General features: G+C 41.8%; 2 protein-coding genes across 9 annotated transcripts in view; one reads left to right on the forward strand and one right to left on the reverse strand.

The window, feature by feature from the left end:
* The window catches only part of LYRM4 (LYR motif containing 4), a 198,450-nt gene extending 188,594 nt beyond the window's left edge, over positions 1 to 9,856 (reverse strand). For all 6 annotated transcript variants that reach the window (XR_003118992.1, XM_025382281.1, XM_025382280.1 and 3 more), the window contains exon 1: positions 9,561 to 9,856. Coding sequence is in view for 5 of the 6 variants with exons in the window: in XM_025382281.1 (XP_025238066.1) it covers positions 9,561 to 9,646 (86 nt within the window). In the remaining variant the exon portion in view is untranslated. The remainder of the gene's footprint in view (positions 1 to 9,560) is intronic.
* A 100-nt stretch (positions 9,857 to 9,956) lies between these two features.
* The window catches only part of FARS2 (phenylalanyl-tRNA synthetase 2, mitochondrial), a 521,140-nt gene continuing 506,148 nt past the window's right edge, over positions 9,957 to 24,948 (forward strand). The window contains exons 1-2 of one of the 3 annotated variants that reach the window (XM_025382276.1): positions 9,989 to 10,601; positions 13,932 to 14,020. The gene's annotated coding sequence lies outside the window, so the exon portion shown is untranslated. Of the gene's footprint in view, positions 10,602 to 13,931; positions 14,021 to 24,948 lie in introns of all 3 variants that reach the window. The other 2 variants (XM_025382275.1, XM_025382274.1) reach the window with 2 other exon arrangements.

Consider the following 24,948-nt stretch of genomic DNA (forward strand, 5'->3'; position numbering starts at 1 on the left):
GCGTGCTTCCTCTGTGAGTTTCTTGAGCTGTCCTTATATGCACATTTCATATGCCCAACCATACTACAATCTTGTAGCAGCAGGGCCATCTTGTGTTTGTATTCTACCTATTCCTAGGTTCTAGTGTGGTAATACACACACACACACACACACACACACACACTGTGAATGTTCAAGAAATATTAGGAAGAAATGGATTTGTTGATTTGTCTCAAAGAGGAAGAATATTTGGCATTAAGGCTTTCACTGTAGCCGCCCTGTTTTACAAAGTGAAAGGTGCTTGTGAATACTATTCAAATTAGGCTTGATACTGAATTAGTCTGTTCTCACTTGACTGGATAATTTATGAAGAAAAGAGGTTTGATTGGCTCACGGTTCTGCAGACTGTACAGGAATTGTGATGCTGGCATCTGCTCAGGTTTGGGGAGGCCTCAGGAAGCTTACAATCAAGGCAGAAGGTGAAGGGGGAACAGGCACATCACATGCCAGAGCAGGAGCAAGCAAGCGAGGAAGAAGATGCCACACACTTTAAAACAACTGGATCTCATGAGAACTCACTCATTATTGTGAAGACAGTACCAAGGGGAACGGTGCTAAACTATTCATGAGAAATCTGCCCCCATGATCCAACTACTTTCCACCAGGCCCCACCTCCAAAACTGGGGATTACATTTTGGCATGAGATTTGGGTGGAAACAACATCCAAACTGTATCATTACTATTCATGCTAGCTTTCTTGATCAATCAGTGACACATAGGGTGGAAGAGGCAGTCACCGTTAAAAGATTCGCAACGAGGAAAACATGTGAAAGAAATCCTTTGATGAGTGAGAGGGCTGCCTGGTTCCCATTCCAGGAGCTCATGGTTCTAATTCCTCAGCTTGCCAATAAATGTGGATTGCAACTGGTAATATATTAAAGAGTTCCAGTGGCTCAAAAAGAAAACAAGACTCGTAAACATGAATCATTATTTAGTTCCTTCATTAAGACTGCAATCACAGATATCAATAATGTTTCATTCAGTTGTGTAGTACATAGTAATCGAGATCTGACGTTGATCAGTACTTAGGTTGATCAGGACTTAGGAATCATACCACTCGTGAAACTAGGGAGTCTGTTTAACCATTTCACCTGTAAGGAGGAACTGTGAAAATAAATTTCCTCGGGTTGATGTTTCTACAGATTTTGCAGGCTTAGTCACAGGATGCACGGGTGCAGGAAGTTTCTTCTGAAAAGGACGGGGTTGTGGAAGCAGCAGCCCATGGGGAGTGAGGCGGCCTTCTAATACCATTGTGCCCTTGACCAACTGTGAGGCCAATCAAGTTGCCTCCCCTTTCTATCCCTCACTCTGCTTTGAGACCTATTTTGTTACTTACTGGGGATTTTACCTAGCACTTAACATCATGGCATTTAGCTCAGTCTAACGCTTCAGCCAGTTACCCACATCTGGTTCTGATACACACTTTGCATTTTACTTTTCACATGCCTTACTGTCTTTGCCTGGAATGCTCCTCCATCGCATGTCCACCTCTGTGGCTGACACAGACTGTTGCCTGACCAGTAGTTCTTCCCACCATTTTCTCTCTGCTGTCTTTTCACTAGAGAAGCTAGAATAGCTGTATCCTAATTTTCCAGCCTGTTGTTTACCTAGTGATATAAAATGTAATGATTAAGTTTTGGTCAAAGAGACAAAAGCAGAGTCCTCCTGGAAAGCTTTACCCTTTCCCGGCTGTGACTGCCCTTCTTCTTCCTGACTAAACAAGGATATATCTGGAGCTTCAAAAGCTGTTTGCAACCATCAGGCGTAAGCCTGAGAGGAACACTGAGACTCACACACACCTCATGTTTTCTAGCTGCTAAATAAGCTCTGGCAGCTACATACCTCTAGACTTTTTCTATGTGAGAAGAATAAGCCCCCAATTTACTTAAGCCCGTGTAAGGGCTTCCTATGACTTCTGGTCAAAAGCATTCCTAATTTTAAGTTGGCACTTAGGAGACCAGCTCCTGTCTATGGCCTTTCATTTGTACTTCATTGATAAACTTCTTTGGGAGCTTGTAATTTTTTACCCTTAATAGGGGGCTCATTTTGATCTGCAGCTCTTTGCACAATGCTTAGTGTATAACACATTAATAAAAACTCAAATATCTGATGAAGAATTAGGGAGTTCTGACACTACATCTGATATGCATTTGGGCATCACTTTAGCCTTTTCTCAAGTTTTACAATAACATATTTCTTAATTTGTAAGAGGGATACCTCTGAATACAATTTTCCCTTGCATTTCAACAATGAATATTTATTAGGTTGATGCAAAAGGAACTGCGGTTTTTGCATTGTTGGAATTTGCTGTTTGACACTGGAATACATTCTTGAATAAATGTGGTTATATTATACATCATTTTAATGGGCAATTCTCAGTTTATTATTTTTTTTTTGCTAATGACTTGCTGTTTATGTTTATTTTAGACTATGGAAATGATGTCAGACAAAAAGCACATTTGAGCAATTTTCTTATTTGAGCTTCAAAATGGGTCAAAAAGCAGCGGAGACAACTTGTGACAATGCATTTGGCCTAGAAACTGCTAACGAACGTACAGTGCTGTGGTGGTTCAAGGAGTTCTGCAAAGGAGACGAGAGCCTCGAAAATGAGGAGCCTAGTGGCCGGCCATTGGAAGTCATCACCGACCAATTGAGAGCAATCATGGAAACTCATCCCCTTACAGCTACCCAAGAAGTTGCCACAGAACTCAATGTTGACCATTTGATGGTCATTCGATTTGAAGCAAATTGCAAAGGTGAAAAACCTCGGTAAGTGGGTGCCTCATGACTGAGCAAAAAAAGAAAAAAAATTGTCACTATGAAGTGTTGTCTTCTCTTATTCCATGCAACAGTGAACCATTTCTTGATCAGATTGTGATGTGTGATGAAAAGTGGATTTTATACGACAACGGGCGATGACCAGCTTAGTGGCTGGACCGAGAAGCTCCAAAGCACTTCCCAAAGCCAAACTTGTACCGAAGAAAGACCATGCTCACTGTCTGGTGGTCTGCTCCACTACAGCTTTCTGAATCCCGGCAAAACCGTTTCATCTGAGAAATATGCTCAGTAAATCCAGGAGACGCACTGAGAACGGCAATGCCTGCAGCCGGCACTGGTCAACAGAAATGGCCCAACTGTCTCCATAATGACCCTCGACTGCTGGTCGCAACACCAATGCTTCACAAGTTGAACAAACTGGCCTCATCCACCACATTAATCTGACTTCTCGCTAACCGACTTCCACTTCTTCAAGCATCCCGACAACTTTTTGCAGGGAAAATGCTTCCTTGACTAGCAGGATGAAGAAAATGCTTTCCAAGGGTTTGTAGAATCCCGAAGCATGGATTTTTATGCCACAGCAAGAAACTTATTTCTTGTTGGCAAAAACGTGTTGATTATGATATTTCCTGTTTTGATTAATAAAGATACAGTTGAGCCTAGTTATAATAATTTTAAATTTATGGTCAAAAACCGGAATTACTTTTGCACCAACCTGCTACATAGGTACTGTGCTAAGCACTAGGAATAGAGATAAGACAGAATTTCTGCTAACTGTGTATGTGTGATATGTGCCCTAATAAAGGTAAGAACAGGTGCTTCCTCAACATCTGCTTATCTCTTGCTTTACCCAGAAACTGGCCGTCAGGCTTGGCACATAAACTCAACTTTCCACCCTCTCATACTCCACCTTACCCTCTTCTCCTTCATTCCACTCCTGTAAAACGAAACACCGTTCCAGCTGCGCTCTCAGGCACCACTTTTCACCTCTCATGGGTCCTGCTCTAGCGTCATCTACTTTCCTGTTTTATTAACCAAAATTCCGGTGGGAGGTGGAGGGGGTATCTATACTCGTGGGAGCAATTTACTCACTTCTGATTCAACTCTAAACCCCCACAATCTGGGTTCTGCCATAACCACTTGACTAACAATGCTGCTCTGGTAATGGTACCAGAGGTCTCTACACTGCCCTCTTTATGAACTGGATATTGCTTAGACAAGCTACACTGCTGGCCACAGCTACCTTCCCCAAACATATGACTATCTTGACTTCTGCACCACTACTCTTTACTTGGTCTCCTCCCATTTCTTAAACCCTGCAGTAGTTAGCCAAGAGACCAGGCGGGGGTCTCTGAGACCTTTCACGGATCCACCAGGAAAACTATTTTCATAGTTATCAGGAAGACATTGCATTCTCTTATGAGCATACAGGGGAAGTTATTAGATACTAAGCGACACGTGATATAGCAACAAATTGTAGTTAGCAACAAATATAAGCACCCAGTTGTCTTCTATTAAGCCAAACATGAAAGAGACTTGCACAAGTGTCAAACTATCAATCTGCTAATTTAGGGGGAGGAAAAATGGTTATTCTTCATAAAAGTATTATTTAAGATAATGGATTTAGTCATTTTAAAATAGGTGTTTTTAAAAGCTTTTTTTTTTTTTCTAATGTGATAAATGTGTCCCACATACACAAAAGCTTTTTGGGGTCCTCAAAAAGGCCTAATACCAGCTAAGTTGAAGAACCACATTCTTAAAGTTTGTCTTCTTGGCTCTTCTTCAGCCAGCTCCTTCAATTTTGATGTTCCCTAGAATAGCATCTGTAGATCACTAATTTTCTCACCTTAAACTAGGATTTCTCAATCTTGGCATGACCAACCCTTTGGGCCAGCTAATTCTTTTTCAGTGGGGGCTGTCCCCCGTGCATCCCTGGCCTCAGACGCCGTCCCCCGTGCATCCCTGGCCTCAGACACCATCCCCCGTGCATCCCTGGCCTCAGACGCCTAGCACCCCCTTTCCAAGTTGTGGCAACCAAAAATGTCTTCAGATACTGTCAAATAAAATCACCCCAGGATGAGAACTACTAACCTAAATAGTATTCTTAGATAATTCATCTAATATCTAGGTTTTAATTTGACTTAACGGTGATAATTCCACTTATCAAGTACCTATTCTGCACCAGGGACTATCCTAAGTACTTGATGTGCATTAACTCACAACGGTGGTGCTGACTACAGCCCCCATTAACAAAGAATTAGCTGGCCCAAAAGGTTGGTCATGCCAAGATTGAGAAATCCTAGTTTGAGGTGAGAAAATTAGTGGTTACGGATGCTATTCTAGGGAACATCAAAATTGAAGGAGTTGGCTGAAGAAGAGCCAAGAAGACAAAGTTTAAGAATGTGGTTCTTGGCCAGGCGCGGTGGCTCACATCTGTAATCCTAGCACTTTGGGAGGCTGACGTGGGCAGACCACCTGAGGTCAGGAGTTGAAGACCAACTTGGCCAACATGTTGAAACCCCGTCTCTACTAAAAATACAAAAATTAGCCAGGCACAGTGGCAGGTGCCTGTAATCCCAGCTACTCGGGAGGCTGAGGCAGGAGAATCGCTTGAACCCGGGAAGTGGAGGTTGCAGTGAGCCAAGATCACGCCACTGCACTCCAGCCTGGGCAACAAGGACAAGATTTCAACTGGAAAAAAAAATGTGGTTCTTAAACTTACTGGTTTCAGGACCTTTTTACACTGTGTGAGATGGATCAATTATGACTCTCATTTTATGAAGAAACTACAGAACAGAGAGTGATGTGACTTGCTCGGGGTCACACAGAGCTGCTGTTGCTGACTACTGTGGTGCTGACCACTCCTCTGAGCCTCAGAGCCCTGTGATTAACCACCTCTGCTGGGCATCCCAGGGGAAATTTACACCCAGGATACCCTAAAAATGAACTAAAAAACCCTTTCTCCACAAGACCTAGTTCTGCATTACCTAAGTTAGTTAAATGTGCAAGTTTAAATTCACCCTCTCTGTGCTTTAGCTTCACCAGAAACCTGGATGCCATTCTTAACTCTGCTTGGATTCTCTTCTTTAGTCCTCAATCCAATCATTCGAGTTCTAACAATTTTCCCTTGTAATGATTTCTCAAATACAACATTTTTCTCTATCTTCCACTATTCCGGTCCTTACTAGCGTCCTAATCTCTACTCTGCACTGCTGTAATCAACTCCCATTTGATGTCCTTGGCCCCTCAAAATCATCTTCTACAATGCTGCCAGAGTGATCTATCAAAAAATGCAAACCTGGTCACGTCATGTTAGTGGCTGCCTGTGAGCTAAGGGTTAAATCCAGGGTCCTCAGCATAGCCCCCAGACCCTCAAATCAGTGGCCCTCTCCAACCTCAGTGCCTTCCTGTCACCCCCTGTATCATACTTCTCTCTCTGGCAGTGCTGTGCTGTTTGCCTGCCTGAGCACAACACGCTGCTTCATGCCTTTGATTCAACGTCACCCCTTGGGAGGCCTTCTAGATTCTACACCCTGTGCATCCTTCTGTCACAGCACTAAACCCAGTCTGTGATAACTATCTCTGTACCTGTGTCCCACATAGGCCTGTAAAGTCATTGATAACAGGTGCCTAGCTTAGCTCAAAAATCTCAACTTTCTCTCTCCAGGGCCTGGTATAGCAGGGGTCCCCAACCCTGGGGCCATAGACCTGTCAGTACTGGTCTGTGGCCTGTTAGGAACCAGGCCACACAGCAACTGAGTGGTAGGTAAGTGTGCATCATGGCCTGAGCTCCATCTCCTGTCAGATCAGCTGCGGCATTAGATTCTCGTAGGTGCACCTATTGTGAACTGTGCATGCAAGTGACGTAGGTTGCATGCTCCTTGTGAGAATCTAATGTCTGATGATCTGAGGTGGAACAGTTTCATCCTGAAACCCTCCCTTGACCTGGTCCATGGAAAAGTCATCTTCCATGAAATTGGTTTCTGGTGCCAAGAAGGTTGGGGACTGCTATGGTATAGCACTGGGCAAAGTATGCTTCTACAAAATGGCACACAGCAATGAGACCTATTTGGGTGGCGGGAGGGATGGGAGTGGAGGCTGTGGGATGAAGAGAGTTGGGAAAACTTTTGTTCAGAGAAGGTCACAATTGAGCTGAATCTTGAAGGAAGAGGAGGCACTCTAGACAGGATAAAGGTCCCGCTGGATAGAACAGTACTTGCAAAGGCCTGGAGGCCCAAGAGGACGTGGCACATTTAGGAAACTGCAACAGATGATGACAGAGGACAGGATGCACATGTGGGACTTGGGCTGAGACTGGAGGAGCAGGCAGGGCTCCTGCTATCAAAAAGTGGCCTATATTATAGGTCTTGCAAGAGAGTTCCAAAGTATTTATTTCACTACTCCAATTACTTTAGGCACCACAATTCGCAGGTCATTAAAAAATGTTTACTAGTCTACTTTTGATTACTTATTCAGCACTACCTGTGTTAGTTTTGATAGGTAACTTAACCTCCCTGTGCCTCAGCTGCCTTACAGGGTAATAAAAATAGTACCTACCTCACAAGATTATTGTCAAAACAAATGTGTTAATAGACGTGAAGAACATAAGATAGCAGTGGTACACAGAATTGATAGTGGATGTTGTGTTGCCATTGATTTGCCATTAGTGACAAACAGCTACTGAGATTAGAAAGGACGAAGGGACTGTTCTTGAAATTCACAAGACACAGCCTTAATGTAAAAGAAAGGCATATTTTATAACAAGTAAGTTTATCTAGGGAGGTAATAGTAGCAGGTATTTAGGTTTTTAGGTCCATGATCTCAGGCAACAGTATAAAATGATTACCAGACTTCTTTGGATAATATATTTATATTTGGATAATAAATTTAGCTTAAAAGTATATGCTTATAAAGTGTAATTTGACCAATTATTTTCTGAACGCATATGATCTTACAGTTGCCCATACTGAAACCCATTTTCGATTTGCCGCCTTTCAGGTACAGCCTTGAATGATTTTCCTAAAGTTTGAATGATTTTCCTCTTCAGTTGGCAATTACTCATTTGAAAACACTTGGGCCTCATTTGCTCATAAATCATTTCCAAACAGAATTTCAGAAACGGAAGGGTCCTTAGAGATTGTCTAGTCCAACAGTCTATTTCATAAACAAGAAAACTGAAATACGGAGATTGAATAACTTGTCCAAGTTATAGTCTTCGAGGGCTCCACCTTGACTTTCCTACATGCTCTCACGTAAGACTCTCCCTGCCAGTGTGAACTGCCTACTGATTCCAAGTCCTTGTGTATCCTGAGTAAGCTTTATGACAAACTATCTTACTCCAGACTATGGTGAAATCAAATGCTTTCTATTTATTTAACTTGCATATTTCATGTGTTTCCTCAACAGACTTGGTTAAGTACTTGATGCTAGATGTTTGGTTAATTCTTGCTAAAGTTCCACCAGTATGCCTATTATTACACTCTATCCTCCAGAGTCAAAGTCATTAAGTAAAATCATTCTCTCCCATGAAATTTAACCACTTAACTGGGTGGATACAACCTCAGTGGCATGACACAGATGCTGTTTTCAAATTTGCAGGGTGAGTACATTTTCTAGGCAGGTTTCTAAAAATTTGAGAATCATTGCTTAAGAGGCTTAGTGTTCCTGTCCTCCGACCGAGGTTGTACTGGGCAGACCCATCTCAGGGCCTGCCAGCTCACACACCTGGTGGAGCGCGGCCTACCTAACCAGGTGTGTTCCAAGGGTAGGCTCTGCTCTTATGACATCCAATCCACAGTCTGGCCAGTCACCTAAGGGGGCCTTGGGGTAAAGAGATGAGTTGATCCAATCAGATTCTTTCTCATGGGAATATGGCTCAAACTTAGAGAGGAGCAGGTAGTTAGTAAAAACAAAACAAAACAAAAAACAAACCTAAAAAAAATGCAGAGAGAATCCATAAGAAAATGATGGGTCACAACCAGCAACACTGTGAAAGCAGAGGTTCTGAATTACAAAAAACATACAAAGAGTAACAATAAAAGACTCATGGGCAAATAGGGAATGGGGAGGCGTGGGAAAAAGTGAATGTGTTATATTAACGATGTAAGAGTTTAGGCCCTCAGTATTCTGCTGTCAAGGTCCAGGAAGCGGGATCTCTGTCTGGTGTGCCAGGATAAACTGTTTCAGCTCTAAAGCTTGAGACGCTTTTTCCTTTACCGCTACACGTTTCCACCGTACCCTAAATAGAATGGATTTGATTCTTGCAACCAAAAGAACTCATTACGACACCCAGGAAATTTTAGGGAGGTGCTAGAGTGTGCCTTCAGCTTTGTCGCTGTGTGCAACTCACTGGCCACTTCCACTCTCAACTCTTCCAGCTCAAGGGAAGTTTTACATATGCAACACATTGGCCTTAACTTCACCAATGGCTGATTTCCATCCTTTTTTTCTCTTCTGCAGAAACATAACACCAATCATGCTCCTAGAACAACTACCAAGATAGTCGTTAGGGGGAAAGCGTCACAGGACATGAACGTCTTCCCTGATAGAAACAAGGGCTCCTCCCCGAGGTCACAGAGGCCACACCTGTAGGTAGGACCACGCTTTTCGATGGCGGAGCCCGGTCCTTGCCTCGCGGACGCCGGCGCAGGACAGTGGCTCCCAGTTCCCGGGGACATTCCGCGGCAACCCACATCCCCGGTCCCTGGCCCCTGGCCCCCGGTCCCCGGTGCCCGCTAGGTCACCTGTAATTGTAGGAGCTGAAACGCTTGCTCTCTCTCAGCATCGCCCGGTACAGATCTAACACTTGTGCGCGACTGGAGGCTGCCATTTTGGAAAGAAAAAAAATTAACGGGTCCTCTTCGCCGAGGTCCCAAGTACGACCCAACCTCGGAACTCCAGCCTGTGCAGAAACCACGCACGAAATAAAATGCAGCGGCTCGACCTTGCCAGCGGGCCGGTCCTAAGCCTAAGCCGGCAGCCCTGTGGACCGCAGACCGCGCCGGGCGTCCCGCGCCGCTTCGGGGGCGGGCGAAGGCAGGGCTCGGGGCAGCTAAAGGGGCGGTGCAGGGAGGGAGATGCCTCCGCCCCGCCCCGCTCCCGCCTCCGCCCCGCCCCGCTCCCGCCTCCGCCCCCGCCGGGAGGCTCGGGATCCAGCAGCCGCTCCACGCGGCCGGAGGGCGAGAAAATAAGAGGCCCGGCCGCCCGTGCATCCAGCCAAGCTCCTGGGGGACGGATATTGGAGGTCCGGGCATTCGAGGGACGTGCAGTTGCATCACGGAGAGCCTTTGCGAACCGTCTGGGGTTTTGGCGGAGACATTTGTGTTTCGGGGCGCAACGCCCCTTTGTACCTTTAGAAGGCCGCGTTGCCCGGGTTACCGAAGGCCGCCGCGTCGACGCCCCGCCCCTGACAGCCGATGCCCCGCCCACGCTGGCGGCGGCCGCCCTCGGCGCTGCCTGAGAGACCTTGCGGGATTTCAAGGGTGACTTAACTTCGCCCGATCATGGTCGGCAGGGTGGGATTTATTGGCATTCCTTGGGCCGGGGGATGCGACGTCTGGGTGTGGAGGTGATGAGACAGGGGTTCCGTGGCACTCCGGCTCTGCTCAGGGCGACCTGCTTAGGGGCCTCCGGGGCAAGGCCCGCTTTCTGTCAAAATGGCAGCGCCCAGCGTGCACGGGTATCTCTGAAGTTGGGGTTTAAGATTCTTGCCCGTGAGAGCCAACGAGCCTGCTGTGCTTCTGATTTTGAAATACCTGGGTCTGGGTTTCCCAGGCGAGCGGTGGGTGAGTGCCGACCTCGTTGCAGCCTGGGGTAGGACGTGGGCGGTTCGTGTGGTTAGGGGGTTACATTGGCCATGGATTTTTTCCTCTTTCCGGATGTGTTTTTGCTTTTGAGTGAAGAGTACCCGTGGTTTTGTAGACTAATAAATGCGTAAAATGCAGCTTGGGCTGTAGACTTTGGAGAATAATTTGAGCCCGTTAGGGCTTTAGGCGTTCTCCAAGAAGCGGAGCAAGTTTTCAACCATGGCTTTCTTCAGAAGACTTCAACTTTTTAAAATCATTTTATTAAAGTGGTGGATAAAGTTGCTTTTTCTGATCTTTGAGCATGGGACTGGACGCTGGAAGCTTCAGCCAGTTCTAGTTACTGTGTTTGCAAAGCACTTTTCTTGTTTTTGGAATCTTGCTTTATGTAATCAACCTTAGGAAGAACCCCACCTTTCCGCACTCGAGCACAGCGAGGAGTACCTTATGCGTAAAAACAAAACAACTTTGCATTAAAATCCATCTTTCTCCCAACCGCTTGGTCACGGTTGTGTTCTCATCTGCTTTAGTGTATTTGGTTTTAAAATGATAAACTTGCTGTATATCTAAGCAACTTTATATTTTCAGGAACTTTTTTTTCCCTTTTATTTATTTATTTATTTTTTTGAGATGGAGTCACTCTCCGTCGCCCAGGCTGGAGTGCAGTGGCAGGATCTCCGACTCACTGCAACCTCCGCGTCCCGGGTTCAAGCTATTCTCCTGCCTCAGCCTCCCGAATAGCTGGGATTACAGGCGCGCACTACCTTGCCGAGCTAATTTTTGTATTTTTAGTAGATACGGGGTTTCACCATGTTGGTCAGGCTGGTCGAACTCCTGACCTTGTGATTCGCCTGCCTCAACCTCCCAAAGTGCTGGGATTACAGGTGTGAGCCACCACGCCTAGCCTCTATTTTCAGGAACTTTAAAGGCAGGAAACACTTCTCTGACCTTACCATTCTTTAGTGTACTTGCAACCTGGTGTCCTTGCATCCAGATATTCTTATTAATCCTGATGCAGTGACATTTTTTAAAAGGCACTGAAGAGAAAATACTTTCATTAAGATACCTTTAAGTCTCCTCCCTGACTTCTTGACAATCTCATGTCTGTGATTTTGTTTTTGTTTTTTTGTTTTTTTTTTCAACAGGATAGCAAAACTTCTGTTACTTCCTGGTTGGCCAGGTCGTTGAGCAAATCTACCCTCGGGTTTATTGAAAAGACTTTTTTGAGTTTTCCCTTTGGTATTTCTTAAAGGATCCAAGACCAAGGCAATTGCACATTGTTACAGAGTAAGATTCAGAGCTGATTTCTCTTGATACACTGTTGTGTGCTGGTGATATGAAATGATATGCGGCACCTTAAAGTGCAACATTAATGCAAGTTGCTGATAGAGAATGCTATCAGAGTGAAAAGGAAAAACTTGAAGATTATTTTGGCTTGTTTAAAAATGGCAAGGATTATGTTATTTATATTTTGCTTTTGAGAGTAAAGTTGGAATAACTATATACAATTGTTTCTACCTAATTATCAAGGAATTTAATCATTAATGTATATGGTATATCTAAATGACTCAACTTTGTTGTAATCAAATAAAACTTTTCCAAATAAATATGTATAGTTTAAATAGTTTGGGTAGCTTAGTCCTCCGTTAGTACGAGCAATGGTTGCAGTTAGGAAAGTGATAGCTTCCCGGTTAATTCTGAGCCAAATCTTCACAAAAATACCTCATTATTTTATTTAAAATGGTTTACCAATGTGTTGGACATCATTGCCTGGAGAAACTAAAAGAAAATAATCATTCTGAAGCTACATCTCACTTTTGCACATCTTCACTGCAGAGATTACGTAAAACAAAACAAAACAAAAAAAATTCTATTTGAGATTGTAAGTAGAATTGGGCCAGAAGCAGAAGAATGGACCTTACACATATGTCCTTTAATATGCGTTCTATTCTGGGTTGAAATTTTTCTTAGCGAATATCTGTAAAGTAGGAGGTACCATTTAGGCATCAAAACATAAAAATTTCTTTAGTATTCGTTTATTGAAAGTTACCGACTACCTGTAGTTCTTTATGTAAGATCATTTATTACCTTCTATTAAAATTAGGGTTGTCAATGACCACTTAATGCTTTGTGAAGAGAAATTTCTCTAATCATAAACAGTGTAACAACAATTTTCTGTCCTTAAGCTTAAATATCAAAATGATGTATAAAGTAAAATTTGTATAGTAGTAGTAATTTATGGTATTATTTAGAAATTATTCAGCTGGGCATGGTGGCTCACACCTGTAATCCCAGCACTTTCGGAGGCTGAGGTAAATGGATTGCTTGAACCCAGGAGTTTGAGACTAGCCTGGGCAACATGGCAAAACCCCATCTATACAAAAAATACATCATAGCAAAACCTCATCTCTACACAAAAAATACAAAAATTAGCTGGGTGTAGTGGCATGTGCCTGTAGTCCCAGCTACTTGGGAGGCTGAGGTGGGAGGATTGCTTGAGCCCTGGAGGTTGAGGCTGCATTGTGCCATGATCGCACTACTGCACTGTAGCCTGGGCAATAGAGTGAGACCCTGTCTACCAAAAACAAAAAAAAGAAAAAAGAAATTATTCTATTCTACAGCACACATGAATCCAAGTATTATACATTGATCCTTCATTTTAATAGAACATGAAGGGGAAAGACCTTAGATACCAACTCATTCGTTTGTACAGATGAACAAACTGAAGCCTTTTTCCTCATTCATTCATTCCTTCAGCATTTATTGAACACTTCCTGAGTACTATAGGTTATGGTTTTTCTTTTCTTTTCTTTTTTTTTTTTTTTGAGACAGAGTGTCACTCTTGTTGCTCAGGCTAGAGTGCAATAGTGCAATCTTGCCCGGCAAATTTTTTGTATTTTCAGTAGAGATGGAGTTTCACCATGTTGTCCAGGCTTGTCTTGAACCCCTGACCTCAGGTGATCCACCTGCCTGGGCCTCCCAAAGTGTGGGGATTACAGGCGCAAGCCACCGCGCCCAGCCCATGAGTACCATATGTTATATAAGACGATATAGTTACAGTGATGAGAGCCTCCCCACCCCTAAGAAACTTGTACGTGACTAGATAAGCCAAACAATAATTTATTTTATAGAGACAGGGCCTCGCTCTGTTTACTAAGCTGGAGTGCAGTGGTGCGATCGTATCTCGTTGTAACTTCAAACTCCCGTGCTGAAGTGATTTTCCTGTCTCAGCCTCCTGAGTAGCTAGGGCTATAGGCTCATGCCACCATGCCTCACAAATTTTTAAGTTTTTTTTTTTTTTTTTTCTGGTAGAGATGAGATTTCACTATGATGTCCAGGGTGGTCTCAAACTCCTCAGTGCCTCTCCTGTCTTGGCCTCCCAAAGAGCTCAGATTATAGTTGTGAGTCATGGCACTTGGCCAGTAATTTATTTTTGACAGTTGCTGTGATATGAGTAATATTAGCAAACACTAAAGGAATACAGAAGAGGAATACTGAGCCAGGACTTTCACCTAAGGGAAGGCTTTCCATCGTAGAAGGTGTTTCCAGAATGAGAAGTAAGAGCCAGTTGAGGAATGTGGTTGAAGATTGCAGTGTATATTCCAAGCATGGAGGAAGAAGGGTGCTTGATCTATTTAGAGAACTCTAAGTGTTTTAGAATGGTAGGAGGTGGGAAGGGAGGGAGCACTGAAGTATTTAGCCCTGTACTAGCTTTATTTTAGTGATGTTGTGTCTCTTTCTGGAATAAATTATTTTTTCCCTTATGCATTGGCTGAGTCATATAAGTAGAATGTAACAGCTGAGCTGTTGAAATGGAAGATTATTTATTTATTCGGGTACTGATAAATACTTTTGTTTCAAATCATGAATTTGAATCCTATATTCCAGGGGCACTGAAATGTTATTTATTTACCTGTGCATTCAGGAGATAGCTGGCAGCCTAGCAATTCAAGTTACTGTTCTTGTGATAACTTGAGGGCGATATATAAATCAAACACTGATCCTGTTTTCCAGAACTTTATAGTTTAAATGCATTTGTATATGATTAAAATGAGGTATTAGGTTGGTGCCAAAGTAGCTGTGGTTTTGACCATTACTTTTAATAGTAAAAACTGCAATAACTTTTCCACCATCCCGTACGAAGTGCTGCAAGGAAAGGGCTGGTGAAGTGTTGTGGGGTCTCAGTGCAAGGAGAGGTCACTTCCTTCCCTGATGCTTGGGCCACACCTCAGACCAACAGCATGGCTAAGGCCCAGGCTTCAGAGAATTTTGTTTAATTTTTTAAAAAATTCCCTCCATGACTGGGAATAGCCAGGGCTGAGAAACATTGGCCTGAAGGAATCAGGGGGCTTCATGGAGGAGGTGGTGTTTGTGTTGGGCTTGAGAGGATTTAAGTTTTTCCTGGGCCTTGAAAGGAATGGAAGGATTTAAATGTGTGAGTGTGGTTGTAAGATGGCTACTGTAGCCCTTTACCTTGAAAGGATGAAGGAGAAACCCTGGTTGAGATCTAAGAAAAAACAATCATAACCTGCAGAAGGCTTTGGCCAGAGCTGTAGAGTGCATGAGGATGAGAACAGGGAGATCCCGTGGAAAGTTAATACATCGGCTTTCCTATGTTTTACGCACGAGATGAGCTGAATCCTGATAGGACTTGAGTTAATCTTTCCATGACCTGATGGAAGAGCTGTGATCTCCATTTAAGATAAGTGAAGCTGCCCAGGTGTGTTGGCTCACATCTGTAATCCCAGCACTGTGGAAGGCCAAGGCGGGAGGATCACTTGAGGTTGGGAGTTTGAGGCCAGCCTGGGAAACATAGCGAGACCCCATCTCAATAAAATAAAATAAAATAAAATAAAGAAAAAAAAAATGAAGCTGAAGCTGAGAGTTTATTTAGCCAGGGTCAGACAACTGGAAAGTAGCTAGGGTGGGCCTTGCCCTGAGATGTGATCTGTCTAGCTATGATGCAACACTGCTTCACGGATAAAGCACCGGCTTCAGGAATTTGAAGTTTTTTGATTTTTCTTGGATAACATGGGTAAATTTTAGTCATATTTGAATTTTAATTTAGTTGGATTCTCACTTATTTGTAAAGCTAACCGGTTTGTATTGGAAATATTATAAATATTCTGGGAATCTCAAGTGTTGATTTTGTACTAGCTTTTTAGTTATTTAAGATAAATTTACATTTTATTCTATTAACATTTCTTTGAAAAGACTTAGTGCCTTTTTAGGTTGTCTATTTATGTGTGTATGTGAGACATTTCCTCTTGGGGGATTTTCTGAGACTCGCATTTCTGTAGAAGCTCTTTTCAGATATACTTATGAAAATCTGTTCTCTGTTTTGAGGAATCTTGAAAGCTATGATATGTTGCAACTAGACACTGTAGCTTCATTGATTGGAGGCGAAGGGTTCCCATATTTGTGGGCAGTAACAATAAAATTGACAATTTATTTTGTGTAAAGTATATCAAATGTCAGTTATTTCTAGAGGTTTTCTTTTTTATTTAAAAAAAAAACCACATTACTTCCTTTCATTGTAAAGGAAAGAAACCGTCTTTTCATACGACAAACCCCGACCAACATGAGAATTCTTTGACAGTGTGATTTGTTGTAATCAGTTACAGATAACTTTCATTCTTTCTTTGTTGATGCTTATGAGGGACCAGTATTTTAGGAATAATGCTTTCATATTGTCTGGATATTTTAGAATGATTCGTTAATCAAACTAGCTACAGCTTATTGTAATGATAGCTATTATTTATTTAGAATTTGTTTTCTCTCTTCTAGGAGCTTTGCCATGAAAAGAAGAGTACAGGCCGGGCGCAGTGGCTCACGCCTGTAATCCCAGCACTTTGGGAGGCCGAGGCGGGTGGGTCATGAGGTCAGGAGATCGAGACCATCTTGGCTAACATGGTGAAACCCCGTCTCTACTGAAAAAATACAAAAAAAATTAGCCAGGTGTGGTGGCGGGCGCCTTTAGTCCCAGCTACTCCAGAGGCTGAGGCAGGAGAATGGCGTGAACCTGGGAGGCGGAGCTTTCAGTGAGCCCATTTTGCGCCACTGCACTCCAGCCTGGGAGACAGAGTGAGACTCCGTCTCAAAAAAAAAAAAAAAAAAATCGCCACACTGTCTTCCACAATGGTTGAACTAGTTTACACTCCCACCAACAGTATAAAAGTGTTCCTGTTGCTCCATGTCCTCTCCACCACCTGTTGTTTCTTTACTTTTTAATGATCGCCATTCTAACTGGTGTGAGATGGTATCTCATTGTGGTTTTGATTTGCATTTCTCTGATGGCCAGTGATGATGAACATTTTTTCATGTGTCTATTGGCTGCATAAATGTCTTCTTTTGAGAGTATCTGTTCATATCCTTTGCCCACTTTTTAACGGGGTTGATTTTTTCTTGTAAATTTGTTTAAGTTCTTTGTAGATTATGGATATTAGCCCTTTGTCAGATGGGTAGATTGCAAAAGTTTTCTCCCATTCTGTAGGTTGCCTGTTCACTCTGATGGTAGTTTCTTTTGCTGTGCAGAAGCTTTTTAGTTTAGTTAGATCTCATTTGTAAATTTTGGCTTATGTTGCCATTGCTTTTGGTGTTTTAGACATGAAGTCCTTGCCCATGCCTATGTCCTGAATGGTATTGCCTAGGTTTTCTTCTAGGGTTTTTATGGTTTTAGGTCTAACATTTAAAAGTCTTTAATCCATCTTGAATTAATTTTTGTATAAGGTGTAAGGAAGGGATCCAGTTTCAGCTTTCTACATATGGCTAGCCAGTTTTCCCCACACCATTTATTAAATAGGGAATCCTGTCCCCATTTCTTGTTTTTGTCAGGTTTGTCAAAGAGCAGATGGTTGTAGATATGTGATATTATTTCTGAGGGCTCTGTTCTGTACCATTGGTCTGTATCTCTATTTTGGTACCAGTACCATGCTGTTTTGGTTACTGTAGCTTTGTAGTATAGTTTGAAGTCAGGTAGTGTGATGCCACCAGCATTGTTCTTTTGGCTTAGGATTGTCTTGGCAATGTGGGTTCTTTTTTGGTTCCATATGAACTTTAAAGTAGTTTTTTCCAATTCTGTGAAGAGCGTCGTTGGTAGCTTGATGGGGATGGCATTGAATCTATAAATTACCTTGGGCAGTGTGGCTGTTTTCACGATATTGATTCTTCCTATTCATAAGCATGGAATGTTCTTCCATTTGTTTGTGTCCTGTTTTATTTTGTTGAGCAGTGGTTTGTAGTTCTCCTTGAAGAGGTCCTTCACATCCCTTGTAAGTTGGATTCCTAGGTATGAGAGCTAGAAATAGCATTTGACCCAGCCATCCCATTACTGGGTATATACCCAAAGGATTATAAATCATGCTGCTATAAAGACAGATGTGCACGTATGTTTATTGCGGCACTATTCACAATAACAAAGACTTGGAACCAGCCCAAATGTCCATCAATGGTAGACTGAATTAAGAAAATGTGGCACATATACACCATGGAATACTATGCAGCCATAAAAAGGGATGAGTTCATGTCCTTTGTAGGGACATGGATGAAGCTGCAAACCATCATTCTGAGCAAACTATCATGGACAGAAAACCAAACACTGCATGTTCTCACTCATAGGTGGGAATTGAACAATGAGATCACTTGGACACAGGATGGGGAACATCACACACCAGGGCCTGTCATGGGGGGGGGAGGGGGGAGGGATAGCATTAGGAGATATACCTAATGTAAAAGACGTGTTAATGGGTGCAGCACACCAACATGACACATGTGTACATATGTAAAAACCTGCATGTTGTGCACATGTACCCTAGAACTTAAAGTATAATTAAAAAAAAATCAAAAAGAAAAAAGGAGAGTCCTTTTCATGCTGTTTAGCAATATCTTATTTTAGTAATTTTTCTAGTGACATATTTCAAGTTCTGATTGACTTCTTTGAATGAGAGTATTAGCCGCCATCTCTTGTTTGTTCAGGTCAGTAGGTTGTTTACAGAAAACATTTAGGATTTGCAGTGTTGAGTCGGTTTACAAAAAACAGCCAACATTTTGCTAATCACTGGAAAAATACTAGGTCAATGTCTTAAGATATGCAGTACTGTGATCTGTGATGTTAACTGATCTCTCAGAGGATGATACATACCATCGATAGTATACTGTAGACTGTTATAAACAATAGATATACAGAGAATTAATGGTTTCTTTGCTATTACAGTGAATTACATGATTTAATATTTTGTAACTTTTCAATGTAAACATTTATTTTCTGAGCACAATTGAAACACTTCAGCCTGGCAGACCTGTAATCTGTATGTGTAATTGTGAGTTTGAGTTAACTAACAATATGTGAGAGTAATAAAAGCCTGTCTTCTGTGAAATGGATTGCAGTAATATTGGCAGAGAGTAAAACAGTTAGCTTCAGTTAATGAAGATGAGTTTTTTGGGAGAATTATATTTTTTTAGCAATTCCTGGAATTCTGCAGTGCAGGGGAAAGTAAAATGAAGCAGTCATTAAATAAAAAAAGCTTAGCAGGCAGCTGTTTCTTGACGTTTTGAGATAAGCACATTGTTATTTATTTCCAGTCTTGGAGCACTTTGAGACAAGCACATGTGCCTGGGCATTCCTGACAGTGAGCCCCGTTAGGAATCCCACTGACACCGTTGGCTTCAGCGCACCGTGAGAGCTGGGCTGGTTGATAATTACAGTCAGCTTTCATTTGTACAGCCCATGTCTTCAAATAATTTCCAAGTAAACTATCCTGGATTAACACATGTCAGGACATAAGTGTGGTTCACTAGAACTGTCAAGCTGTCTGGATGCCCTTCTGTTAACTTGGTAGAGGAGATTCCACGTGTGTCAAGTTACAGTGTTTCCTGAAATTTTTCTGTTGTCTTGAAAGCTATTTGAAAATTAAATGTTCATTATAGTACTGGTGGTCAGGTATGTTCCTTAGGTATATGTGAATTAATGTCACCACACTGTAGACAGTAATTTTTATGCCACCTTCTTTGCAAAAACCTGCAGCACTTTTTGGATGAAGTCTAATTCCTTAGCACAGCCTGTGAGACCCTGATGAGTATAGCGCTTACCCACTTCTCCATCCCATGTCACTTGCTGCTTTTTCTTTTTCACTTGCTGCTTTTCATTCTTTAGTACTCACCTCTTTCCCCGCTACCCTGGGGGCCTTTGCAGATGCTGGTCCAGCTGCCTGGAGTGCCCTTCCTTCCCTTCGTAATTATTCTTCTGATCTCAGTTTAAGAAATGCTTACTCTGGCCGGGCGCGGTGGCTCAACCCTGTAATCCCAGCACTTTGGGAGGCCGAGGCGGGTGGATCACGAGGTCAGGAGATCGAGACCATCCTGGCTAACATGGTGAAACCCCGTCTCTACTAAAAATACAAAAAAACTAGCCGGGCGTGGTGGCGGGCGCCTGTAGTCCCAGCTACTCGGAGGCTGAGGCAGGAGAATGGCGTAAACCCGGGAGGCGGAGCTTGCAGTGAGCCGAGATCGCGCCACTGCACTCCAGCCTGGGTGACACAGCGAGACTCCGTCTCAAAAAAAAAAAAAAAAAAAAAAAAAAGAAATGCTTACTCAAGAGCTACTTTCTCTAACTTGAGTAAACCTTCGTCTGTTAAGCTCCTTTAGTATTGTGAATTGCTCTTCAGCTTAGCGTGACTGCTGTTGCAAGTAACAGAAAACTGAAGTCAAATTGATTTAAACAAGCATAGTGACTTTATTGTTTCCTGTGTCTTGAGAGTTCAGAAACCAGATGGGCTTTAGGGTTGATTGGTTTGAGTGATGTTGCCAAAGATTGAATTTTGTGCTTTTCTCCACTTTGTCTTCTCTACTGTCAATTTTACCGTCTGGCCAGAGTCCTCTCTTGATTATGGGAAGCCATCAACAGTTTGAGGGTACTTGTTTCCAGAATCTTAGAGGAGTGAGAGAGCTTCTGGACCAAGAGTGTCCAGCAGTCCTCTCCGTTCATGTCACTGGCCCTCCTTGTGTCATGTACTCATCCATTTCTGAACCAATAACTGTGGCCAGGGAGAAGATAGGATTCTTTTGGTCTTGAACAACTTGCCTAGCTCCTGGAGAGAAAGGGGAATTAATTTTTGTAAAAGGTAACAAAGTTCACTAGAGCAATCTTGCCAGAGTTATATGTTTCTTTATTTGATTAATATTTTTTTGTGATATTAGGCTGTGTATAAGAACTATGTCTTTTTTTTTTTTTTTGAGAAGGAGTCTTACTGTGTCACCCAGGCTGGAGTGCAGTGGCACGATCTCAGCTCACTGCAACCTCCGCCTCCGGGGTTCCAACGATTCTTCTGCCTCAGCCTCCTGAGTAGCTGGGACTACAGTCGCCTGCCACCACGCCCAGCTAATGTTTGTATTGTTAGTACAGATGGGGTTTCACTATATTGGCCAGACTGGTCTCGAACTCCTGACCTTGTAATCTGCCCACCTTGGCCTCCCAAGTCTGTTTTTGATTATTATTGTTTCTTCAACATTTTACATCTAGCTTTGCACATAGTAAATGATCAATAAATATTAATAGTGTGATGACTCAGTCAATCACATAAGCTCCAAATACAGTAAGGCCCCCCTCCCCACCCTTACCCATGGTTTTGCTTTCTTAGTTACCCAGAGTCAACTATCTTCTGAAAATATATAATGGATAATTCCAGAAATAAACAGTGCATGCTTTAAATGAGTGCATTCTGAGTTTTGTGTTGAAATCCGCACAGGGCATGAAACCTCCCTTTGTCCAGTGTCTCCATGCTGTGTACACGCTACCCGCCCGTTGGTCACTTTGTTGCCTTCTCAGTTACCACAAGATCACGATTTTAGTTATGGACAGATCACAAGAAGAAACAGGGTGAGTGCAGTGGGATGAGATACTTTCAGAGAGAGAAAGAGACCATCTTCTTTCTCTTTTTCATAACTTTTATTACAGTAGATATATTGTTATAATTGTTCTACTTTATTATTAGTTTTTCTTGTTGAATTAATGATGGTTTTTATTTTTTTCTTTCCAAAAAATAATAATAACCATGATCTTATGCAGAAATGGTATCACGAACAGTTGCATTATCAAATCAAGGAGAAAACGCAATCACAGAACAGGCAGAAAACTATGATTTTAATGGTTTGTATTTTTCTTGTCTCAAATTCTTTTATTTATTTATTTTTATTGATACATAATGGATGTACATGTTTCTAGGATACATGTGATAATTTAATACATTCATATAATTTGTAAAGATCAAATTAGTGTAATTGTGATATCTATCACCTTCAATATTTGTCTTTATGCTAGAAACATTCAAATTGTTTTCTTCTAGCTATTTTGAAATCTGCAGTAGATTATCATAAACTGTAGTCACCCAGTGATCTATCAGACACTAAGGTTTATCTCTTCTATGAAGCTACGTTTTTACTTATTAGTCAACCTCTCTGCATCCCTCCTGCTCTGTACCCTTCCTGGTCTCTGGTAACCCCCAGTCTCTTCTCTATTTCCATGAGATTCACTTTTTTAGCTCCAATGTATAAGTAAGAACATATGATATTTGTCTTTCTGTGCTTGGCTTGTTCCACTTAACTTAATGACCTCCAGTTCCGTCCATGTTGCTGCAAATGACAGAATTTCATTCTTTTCTACAGCTGGATAATACTGAATTGTGTATTTATGCCACATTTTCTTTGTCCTTTCATCTGTTGATGTCCCCTTAACGTTGATTCCATATTTTGGCTTTTGTGAATAGTGCTGCAGTAAACACGGGTGTGCTGTTTATAATGCACATATCTTTTTGATAATACTGATTTCCTTTCTTTTGGATATATTCCCAGCAGTGGAATTGCTGGACATATGGTAGTTCTATTTCTGGTTTTTTGAGGAACCTCAACACAGTTTTCCATGTTGGCTATACTAACTTACATTTCCACCAACAGTTTACAAGGGTTCCCCTTTCTCCACACCCATGCCAGCATCTTTTATTCCCTTTTTGTAAAAGCCACTTTAACTGGGGTTAGATGATATCTCATTGTGATTTTGATTTGCATTTCTCTGATAATTAGTGATGTTGAGCATTTTTCATATATCTACTGGCCATTTGTATGTCTTCATTTGAGAAATGTCTATTCAGATCTTTTGCCCAATTTTTAATCAGATTGTGTGTGTGTGTTTTTTTTTTTTTTATTGAGTTGTTTGTGCTCATTATATATTCTGGTTATTAATCGCTTGCCAGGTGGATGGTTTGCAGATACTTTCTCCTATACTGTGGGAGATTCTGGGTTGTGTTTTCACTTTGTTGATTGTTTCCTTTGCTTACAGAAGCATTTTTGCTTTATGTAGTCTAATTGTTCTGGTTTTGCTTTGATGGCCTGTGCTTTTGAGGTCTTCACAAAAAATCTTTGCCCAGGCCAATATCCTGGGTTGTTTCCCCAGTGTATTCTTGTAGTGGTTTCATAGTCTCAGGTCTTAGATTTAAATCGTTAATCTACTTTTATTTGATTTTTGTATATGGTGAGAGATAGGAACTTAGCATCATTTATCGAAGAGTGTTTTTTTTCCCCATTGTATGTTCTTAAGACCTTTGTGGAAAATAAATTGACTGTAAATGTGTGGATTTATATCTGGTTCTCTATTTTATTATTAGTTATTGTTGTTAAATTTCTTAGTGTACCTAATTTATAAATTAAACTTTATCAGAGATATTCACGTGCAGGAAAAAACATAGTAAACAGTACTTAGAGTTTCGCATGCTCCATGGTTTCAGGCATCAACTGCAGGTCTTGGAACCTCCGCAGACAAAGAGGAGCTACCGTAACTTATCTGTAAAAATTGTTGAGTGACTTTGGCAGATAGTATTTTTTGGCTGCCCATCAACCATATCAACTGTACTTCTTCCCGGCCATTAGAACCCTGATTTTGGTTGGGTGGCTGTGTGCCTAGTTCCTGGAAATGAATTGTAATGTGGTCTTAGGCTTTATGGTGATTCCATTCCTTCTTTACCAGATACTTGTTTGTCATAGCCAGGCATAGCCACAAGACACAGATCTGGTTAATGAGACAACAGGAAGTGTTGGAAGGTTTCTAGGAAAGATTTTTTCTCTTAAAAGATAAGTATTCACACAAGAGGGCTTGCTTATGTCATCTTCTCCCCTGCTTGGAATGCAAGTAATACTAAAGCTTGAAGCTCAGCAGACATGCGTGAGGGAAAGACCAAGAGAATATGAGATTCCAGCCTAAACATTGGCTTTTCTGAGCCATGGAATGAACCCTGGAACTGGATGCCCCTAGACTTCATATATTTTTTTTTAACAACTAATGTCTTTCTGTTTTCCTGTTTTCAGCCACAATTATTTGGTCTTTCTGTTTTATGCAGTTCACCATGTCCTTTTTTTTTTTTTTTTTTTTTTTTTTTTGAGACAAGGTCTTGCTCTGTTACCCAAGCTGGAGTGCAGTGGCACCATCATGGCTCACTGCAGCCTCCAACTCCTGGGCTCAAGCAATCCTCCTGCCTCAGCCTCCCAAGTAGCTGGGACTACAGGTGCGTGCCACCTCACCCAGCTAATTAAAATAAATTTGTTTTTGGTAGAAATGGGGTTTTGCTCTGTTGCCCAGGCTAGTTTTAAACTTCTGGCTTTAAGCATTCCTCCTGCCTTAGCCTCCCAAAGTGTTGGGATTACAGGTGTGAGCCTGACCCAACATATTTCAATATAGCGCCAAAAATGAAATAGAGCTTCCCCACTTCAGCCTTGCCAAAAGTCTTTATTTGGAATTTATTATATTTGTCAATTTAAGGTTATTTGTTTTTGCTACTTTTGAAGCACTGGGATATTTTCTTTTTTTTTTTTTCTTAAACAGAATGTGTTTGTTACATGTATATAAGGCCAAGCTTTTTTGCACTGAAGGACATTTGTATATGAGGGCCATTCTCTTGAGTAATCAATATTTTCTTATACTCTTCACTCCAGTCATGACTACTCAGCTTAAATGTTACTTCTTCAGGGAGTGTTCCCAACCTCAGTTTAAATTACACCCTTCTGATTTTATTATTATTTCTTATGACATCTTATTCTTTACCTTAACTTTTTATAATTTAAAATTGTACAAAGTATATCTACATAATAGAAGGTTCTTGGTTTAATGTTGAGTTCTCCCACCAGAATGTGAATTCTATGAGGGCTGGGACCATGTCTGTTTTGTTCATCACTAGAGACATAGTGCCTACTAAGTGCGCAGTAAACCTTTGTTAAATGAGGAAATGAAGGAATATAAGCCTGACTTTTTTAGATTTCTGCATCTTTCATCCTCCTGCCCAGTCACCAC

The sequence above is a fragment of the Theropithecus gelada genome, chromosome 4 (assembly GCF_003255815.1).
Source record: "Theropithecus gelada isolate Dixy chromosome 4, Tgel_1.0, whole genome shotgun sequence".
NCBI lineage: Eukaryota > Metazoa > Chordata > Mammalia > Primates > Cercopithecidae > Theropithecus > Theropithecus gelada.